At 39.2% G+C, this 9,129-nt stretch overlaps 1 protein-coding gene across 1 annotated transcript in view; it reads right to left on the reverse strand.

Moving 5' to 3' along the window:
- Nucleotides 1–8,564, reverse strand: part of LOC131842875 (cell adhesion molecule Dscam2-like) — a 56,652-nt gene extending 48,088 nt beyond the window's left edge. Inside the window, exons 1-3 of the mRNA XM_059191441.1 lie at nt 8,486–8,564; nt 6,266–6,455; nt 1,575–1,705 (exon numbers count right to left, since the gene is read on the reverse strand). Coding sequence (XP_059047424.1) covers nt 1,575–1,705; nt 6,266–6,455; nt 8,486–8,564 — 400 coding nt within the window. The remainder of the gene's footprint in view (nt 1–1,574; nt 1,706–6,265; nt 6,456–8,485) is intronic.
- Between the last annotated feature and the right edge of the window lie 565 nt (nt 8,565–9,129).

Here is a 9,129-nt window from a genome sequence, read left to right on the forward strand (position 1 = left end):
TATAACTCAAAGGTGACTGACATACTGATCTATCAACGCACAGCCCAAACCACTGGACGGATCGGGCTGAAATGTAGCATGCAAGTAGATGTTATGACGTAGGCATCCACTAAGAAAGAATTTTGATTAATTCTACCACCAAGGACATTAAATAGGGGGTGGAAGTTTGTATGAAACTTTGTCAATTTTAAACCGATCGGGCTGAGACTTTGCATGCATAAAGCTACTATGACGTAGGTATCCCCTAAGAAAGGATTTTGATGAATTCCACCCCTAAGGGGATAAATTAACGCGAGCAAAGCCGCGGGCAAAAGCTAGTTACAACATATAATTCAATATTATTCACACATATACTTATTATATTATGAAATTCATATTGTTTAAACCTGATCGAGGATTTGAGGGATGGTTGATAGATATTAATTATATTTATGAAATAAAAATGCAATGTTGAGATAATGTCTCTGTTTATTTTTTTAATTTTATTATTTTTTCAACTTTCTTTTTTATTATGTTTTGGCAACACACATGTTTGTATTCTGCCAGTTACATTTACTTTTTATATACAATTATACACATATGTTATGTTAAAATTAAAATATTTAATATTGTTTATTATTTCCTTTAAATATTTTATAAATATGTACATAGCCTATTTATAAAATATTTAAAGGTTAACCTTACTCAATGTTCTTATAGAAGATGGGAGATGGTTGAATGTTGAATATTTTAACAGATGATACCAAGGGCTCACTAGATTGTAATTTGAGACGAGAGGTGGGTAATTGTAATAAAATACAATTACCCATCTCTCGTCTCAAATTATTATTATTATTACCAGCTGTTCCCGCGACTTCGTCCGCGTGGAATTTAAGATTATTCTTCTAAAATAAAAATAGTCTAAATTACTCCGTATTAAATTAGCTACCTCCCAAAAAAGTCCCGTCAAAATCGGTCCAGCCATTTCAGAGATTAGCCGGAACAAACAGACCGACAGACAGACAGACAAAAATTGTAAAAAATGTTATTTTGGTGTATGTACCGTATTTAAATTCATATGCATGTAGTAAATACGGTTATTTCCATATTACAAACAGACACTCCAATTTTATTTATATGTATAGATTATTGTATACTCTCATTTTATGTGTGTAAAAATTATGCAATGCGTGTTGTGTTTACACCTAGTAGGATGTATTACTTATATAATTTGTTTATCTGTGTAAAATTATGTTATCTGTAAGACATCCAGTTTCGTAAACCTATCAATAAAAAAAATGTGTAAGGTACAGACAAACAAACTCATGTTGTACAAATGTTTGCAACGTGCTCGTAACTGAACCCCAGACGAGACAAAAGTTGGTTACCAACACCGAGGCCAGCAAAGATATAGAAGAATAAGAATGTAGTGTTTGTGTGTCTGTACAACATTTATTTGAAAAGAATACGAGCTGAGTTTCTTGTCAGCTCTTCTCATCTTGGTATCATTCCGAACTGACGGTAGATTTGACATATCATAAGAGTCTGTAATAGACCTACATAAGTAAATATGTTGAATTTGAATTTGTACATACCAGGTAGTAGGGTGAGGTCCCTGGAGAGCGCGACGCCGTGTGCGTTGGCGGCGCGGCACCGCAGCGTGGCGGCCGCGGGGGCCGACCCACTCGCGGGCAACACCTCCAGGGTACCGTTGCTGTATATGCGCCTACAGAATAATATTTATATATTACTGTTATATCGGAAACTAGGGTCGCCAAAGAACACGCTGGAAGGATGACATCAACCTGTCTCTGGGACTGTTCTGGAACAGGATTGTGGAAGACAGAGTTCAGTGGAGAGAGCTGGTGGAGACTTATGACAAAAGGCACACCGAGTTGCGGGACATTTTGTAAAAATCAAAATGTACCCCAATTTTCGGAACCATCGGATGGGCCGTATGCTTGTTTGCCACCATAGTAGTATAAGAAAAAATATTATTTACACTATTGTCGTATTTTCTCAGCTTTTGCTAGTTTTTACCACAAATTTTATTATTATTACTATTATTTTAGGTACCTACCAGTTCCCTCCTCTTACAATTCACAATGGTTGGAATTACAAATTATAAAAAGACAATCAAATAAGGTATTAACTTAAGCTTATCATCATTTACTTGCAGTGTGAGTGTCTATGTGTGTGTGTGTGTGTGTGTGTGTGAGAGAGAGACAAGGAGAGTATACCTCTCTCTATATATTAATACGGGGACACTAGTGTTTCACAGTTTTCATACTCAAGCGGTTCTAGCCATTTTAAAATAATCTTTTTTATATCATGATTAGATTTATCCTTTAATTTATCATTACCCTTGCCAGCAAGTGCATTGTATAACCGAGGTGCTATATAATTAAATTGCTTCTTTGCAAATGTTGTTTTCACAAACGGGATTGGATATTTAAAATTTCTAATAATGCGATTTGGTTTGTCACACATGACATTGCCGGACATGTCATTGCCGGGACGGTAACATGATGACATCGTCTTAGACACTGTTATATGGACATTATACGCAATGACAAAACATCAGCCTGTTCGTATACCAGCGTTGTAGGATGTCTATATGGTAGCGAAAACATGACTTTAATTACCGCCCTTTTGGTTTCTCAATTTCAATTTAGTAGTTATTTTATTCAAAATTTATTTGAAAAGAATACGAGCTGAGTTTCTTGTCAGCTCATCTCGAAATCATTCCGAACTGACGGTAGATTTGACATATCATAAGAGTCTGTAATAGATCTATAGTACATGAATAAAGATATTCTGAATTTGAATTTGAATTTGACTACTACATTATTATTAACACAGAAACTAATGTATATTTTATGCATGATGACTAGGCCCCCCACAGGACACTGCAAATTAAACAAGCATATGGCTAAACTAGGCCTATGCACGACAAGTATCTGCAGATTCTGCCAAACTGAAGAGGAAACGCCGCTTCACATCCTATGTGGTTGTAGCTCACTCATGCATAAACGAAATATCTCCTTTGGAAAGTTTACACTCTTTCCCGAGGAGATAAAAACGATCGCTCCTAAGAATATCCTTCAATTCTTGTCCCTGACGGGTCTAGGTAGCGAACTCTGAAAAGGGCGAGCACAATAGATCTATGTAGGTCGCAGTGCTACCGGTACTACACATCTGACAATAGCCCAAACAATCCAATAAAAAAAAAATGTATATTTTAGCAATCCCAATAGTATGAATAAATGACAAAAATTAAGAACTTTATATATAAACTGAAATATTTAATAAAGAACAGACTAGACCGCGGGTAATAAATTGGAAGTTTTGCAACTAGTGTTCTTTTATAATGTAGCATCATTTTAAGGCGATATCCTGAAATTCGCAGACAGCACGTGAACATGAACAAACATACAAGTTATATATTAATTTAATATGTATAACACAATGTGTTAACTGAATTATCGTTGTCATCCTACACATATTACCCGTTTCTTAGCATAATCATGACTAATGAACATTCATAACTGTGTAACATTTCACATTGAAGCAACTTAAGGCATTACCTGCACACGTCAGCCAAGTTAAGATGCGAGTCATCGTGAGTTAACACATTAGTGTAACGATGTACGGTACACTCACAAATGAGTGAGACAGTCTCAGTAAACTTTCGGTTTTATGCGAACGAACCATCGGCGACGCCTACGACAGTGGTGATTCCACAATGTGGTTGTGCGTGGCAGAAAGTTTCTAGAAAATCGAGCTGTGGAAGACCGCCATTCATCCAGATGATCAGGATAGTATTTTAGTTTCTGGGTGGTACGATGGTGAAACTCAGCAGCTGGTATTAATCCGAACGATTCCTCAGAACACTCCCCGTGATATATGCGGTAAAAAATGCAATGCAATATCTCGCCGCCGAGCCGATGGGTCGAGTCTGTCACATAGACGTTGATTGCCAATAATTCTGGCTCGGTTGTCGCCTACGACAGTTAGTGAAGATAAATAAGCAATTTATAATAGGCTTTCACGCAGAAAAGAACGAGCATGTAAATTCAGAACCGAGCCAGAATCATTGGTAATCAACGTCTATGTGACAGACTCGACCTATCGGCTCTGCGGCGAGATATTGCATCTCTGTGCATTTGCTACCGCATATATCACTTGGGGAGTGTTCTGAGGAATTGTTCGGATTAATACCAGCTGCTGAGTTTCACCATCGTACCACCCAGAAACTAAAATACCATCCTGATCATCATCGATGAATGGCGGTCCTCTACAGCGGTTTTCTAGAAACTTTTTGCCTCACATTGTGGAATCACCTTCCAGCAATGGTATTTCCGAACCGATACGATATTGAAACCTTCAAGAAAAGAGCTTATTCCTTTTTAAAAGGCCGACAACGTACTTGCTATTCCCCTGGTGTTGCGGGTGCTCATGGGCGGCGGTAATCACTTACCATCAGGTGAGCCGCATGTTCGTTTGTCCCCTGCGTTATAAAAAAAAACAATGGAAAATCGCGCATTTTTGAATTGTGTAAAGCATTCCCTGCACACGTCAGCCAAGTTAAGAGGGGGAAGGGGATTGTTAGTAATGGGAACTAGTAACCCCATTGCTAGCAATGTACCATGTTAGGTCGACCTCCACACGGTTCCTCCTGCAAATCATCGTTATAAATTCCTAGTGAATTTGTCACGATGTGCTAACTGACCTGACCTCATATTCATCATATCATCCTCTACTGGTGTCCCGCCAGCGTAAACCGTTAGCGCAGGCGGGAGCAGCATTTCATTATTATCCACAAAAAAAAAAAAAGCCAAGTTAAGATGTGAATCATCGTGAGTTAACACATTAGAGAAACGATGTACGCGCCAGTCATAAACGAGCGAGACAGTTTCTGAGCAAACTTTCATTTTTAAGCGAACGAACTGTCGGCGACGTCTACCACAATTAGCGCAGACAAATGATGATCGCTCTCACTTATCTTAATTATTAATTTTTCCATGACAACGTTAAAAATGAGGTTCATCAGTATTGTTTGTTCTGGAGCAGGCGGATGTCTGCAATTTTTATCGCGCTATACTTATATCGCAGCAGACCCTCGCGGGACCATCGGATGGATGGCCACCATTTGTTACCGTCCTGTCATTTATATCCGCAGGTAGCGAGTAAGGACGGAGCTTAATGGTTATCTTTTCCCATCAGAATCAATATTGTATTGTTTTCGCTACTTTAGATTTGAGGGAGTGAGGAAAATTGAACCGGTAAAAGGTTGTAAGAATAAAATAATGTTAAGAATAACTATATTACAGCTTCACCAACTTACTTTCATACTTCTCCATAAAGCTGTTGTGCACGACGCACCTTCATAGACTTTTATTGCATTTTTTACATATATATTTAAAATAAATTTTTCTATTGTTCCATTTTTTATTGTCAATTTTGAAATACAAATACATAGATATTTTATTTCGTAAATGCATAGAAAACATACATACTCGTGAATACAAATGTTTGTGCCATGCGAGGAATTGAACCCGCGATCATCGGAAGTAAGGCGGTGTGCTAAACCGCTGGACCACCGAGGCCAAATGTAATATTGCTGATATGAGGGGGTGTGGCCGAGCGAGTGTAGCACTGCCTCCCGGGAACGAGGTGGCGGCATCATGTCGTCAGATTGTCAATACGCCGCCGGTATTCATGAAATCATTTTCCTTTTACTTTTTATTGCTTATTGGAAAATTCCTCTTTGATTTCTATGAAACGTCACTTGTTCAGTGATACGTGAAAACGTACTCTTATATACAGGTAAGTAATAATAATAATAACTACAAAACAGAAATTTAAGAATACAAAATGTAAAAGATATTAAAAAAAGTAATAAAAGTACACTCACACACACACTCTCTCACACACACACACACGCTCACACACTGCACTTGCTTTGTTTCAGCACGCAAGTGTGGTAAAAAACCAGCAAAAGCTGAGAAAATGCAACAATAGTGTAAGTAATAATAATAACCCTGCCAGAATAACTGCTCAATATTTATTTAAAAAAAACACGAGCTGAGTTTCTTGTCAGTTCTTCTCATCTCGAAATCATTGCGAACTGACGGTAGATTTGACATATCATAAGAGTCTGTAATAGATCTGAAGAGAGAGAGACATGAAGAAAGATATTTTGAATTTTTTTTGAGTATTTTTGCATACTTTATTTGTATCGTTATTAAAAAGTATGGTTGGCAACCCTAGTGACGGTACTGACCTGAGTCCAGGGGTGTCGGTGAGCGGGGTGCCGTCGTCGCTCAGCCACAGCACGGTCGGTGGCGGCGTGCCCCGCGCCGCGCACCGCACGCGAGCGCCCCTGGACGCCGCGAACTGCACCAGCGGCGGAGGCTCCGCTGTGAACCACGGCGCCAGCCGCGGAGGATCACCGCTCACCTCGCACACCACCACTACACATTTCACCAAACAAATGTTACTGACAGGCCCAGTCTAGTGTAGGAATCAATAAAATAATAATAATTGAATGAAATAATTTGGGAAAATAAATAAATGATTATTATTAAGTTGTAATGTATGTATGTATGTGTATGTATGTATTCAGCTGAAATGAAGCTCAATCGGATATACATTCATGTCGCCGAGATGAGGATGCTCAGGTGGTCAGACGCAGTTACCCTCTTGGACAAAGTGCCGAATCACTATATCAGAGGTACATTCAGAATAAGACCTATACTGGATAAGCTAGTGGAAGCACGACTTAGATGGTATGGCCATGACATGAGGAGACCGGAAGACCACCTGACGAGAAAAGTTCTCGACCTCAATTCAGGACCGAAAAAGCGTGGATGACCCCGATTAACATGGATGTCGTAAGGACCTTAAGGACAACGGAAACATAGAGCCAGCAACAGTCCGAAATAGACACCACTGGAGAAGAAAGATTAGGAGAGCCGACCCCAAATGAAATGGGATAAGGCCGGAAGAAGAAGAAGTACAATGTCAGCTGAGAGGAAGGCATTATAAGTTAATTAATAGAAGGTTCCGCATCATTTCCTATCATAAATTCAGAGCTTTCTTTTTGTTTCTGAGAATCAACATATATTTTTATTCGAGTGTTATTAAAACGTGAAGCAAAAACTTTATAACCCTTCTACGAAATTTGCACGGACGCAGGAGTATAAAATTTCGACAATTAATGTTCACTAGCTGTGCCCGCCAGAGCGTCCGTGTGGAAAAGTGATCTTGACCAAATAAAGAAAAAAATATTTAGTAATCTAACCCAAAAAAGGCAAAGAAAAAAGTTTCATCGTTCTAGCTTCAAAAGTTTTGCATACACACTTTCATCCCCAATTTTATTTTAAGCCATTAGGGGTAAAATTTTTATAAACTTTGAATGTATAATTTAATAATATTTAATCAACAGCCTAAAAATAAAAATCGAGAGTATGCTCTTTTGTTTATTGTTAAATTGTGTCTTTGAAAATTGAACCTTATAATTGTACAAACTTATAATTTAAATTAATTATGGTCGTATTTGTACGATTATTTGAAATAACCTTATTTGGACACCTACAGCATCCATCTCATTCCTCCTCTTTGATTCGCGCGTGTCATGAGATAAATGTCGAAGTGGAATCTTATCTCACTGATAAATTTGTCTCGCAGCAATATTCCTGGGTGGCCCTTTAAAACATTTTATTTCTATCCTTTGTTTGTTACAAAGCACGGCAGAGAAAATGCCTCAAGTTTTTCGGTTTTAATAATTCTCTCTCTTGCCACACACAATCGTCCGCCGGCTCAGGTCTAAGTTACTATACGGATACTTTTTCAAACAAAGAGTAAGTTTAAGCCACTTAAAACTGTAACGACGCAAGTTGAGTTTAAACCGTTTGACCCAAAAAAAGTGTCGGCAGCCGGCGCGGGGCGGACGGCGCGGCGGGCGCCTCTGCCGCGCCCGGCCTACGTTACCAAGTTACGGCGAGAATTCTCGACAATTGTCCTCAAACGTGTAATTCAGTTAAGTTTGTCGTTGTTCGTTTGACAGAATTAGTTTCTGTTTCGCCTTCGTAATGAACTCTACAGGGAGCGACATTAAAAGAAACAGAGTTATCGAGTCGTCGAGTTGTTTCGTAATTAAACTCCGCCGACGTTCCGGCCGGCCCACTCCCACTCCGTTGTCAATTGGTACACGAAATTTCAATTATTGCGAGTCGCGAACTCTGCCTTCACAATATTACAGGCTCGCGACAGGCCGATGGGACCGTGCGACGTAATTAGATTAAGTTGTTTACAGTCAGTTTACAATAGCCGAAGGTGCGGTCCCGATTTCTTTGTCGTATAAAAGCAATTTCGGAAATTGGATCGCGGGCGGAGAACGCCTCGAATTCGAAGAAAAATTGGTGGAAAAGGTTCGTCGCAGAATAGATAGAGAGGTGGTACTCGGGAGGTTCTGGAAAACGTATTGTGATTGTGTACTGACGTGGTTGGGTGGCGAGCAGGCAGGCGAACAACAGCGGCAGTAGTGCGCCGCGCGGCGCCGCCCGCTCCCGGCCGCTCATCTCTCCTCTCACCGCTCTGCGCACAAAGAAATAAATTATTGTAAGTGACACACAATTCGTTCGTTCAATAAGCTACGCCTCGGCCATTTTATTATTTACTCGACGCCGGCTCTATTATATTCAGACGACGTTCTCGCGAAATCTTTAATAAATAGCTAATTAAGAAAGAATGAAAAATTCTTTATTCAAATATACTTTCATTGAAGCACTTTTGAATAATCATTACTTATTTTTTTAATTTATCACACATTCGGAAAGCTGCCTCACTACAAGAAGATGAGCTAAACTCGGAAGTTTAACACGGAGAAGAACAACACGGATGTTGTTCTTTTAAATAACAGTTGCAATTTTACATTTTTAAGTCGAAATGTGTGAATACAAAGTACCACCCGCCAGAAAATAAAATACCATCCTGATCATCAGGACGAATGGCGGTCCTCCACAGTGTGGTTTTCTAGAAACTTTTTGCCTCGCGCAACCACATTGTGGAATCACCTTCCAGTAGTGGTATTTCCGACCCGATACGATATTGAAACCTTCAAGAGAAGAGTTTATTCCTTTTTAA

This window comes from Achroia grisella, unplaced genomic scaffold (genome assembly GCF_030625045.1).
Source record: "Achroia grisella isolate CSIRO2021 unplaced genomic scaffold, CSIRO_AGI_Agris_v1 utg26115, whole genome shotgun sequence".
Taxonomy (NCBI): Eukaryota; Metazoa; Arthropoda; class Insecta; order Lepidoptera; family Pyralidae; genus Achroia; species Achroia grisella.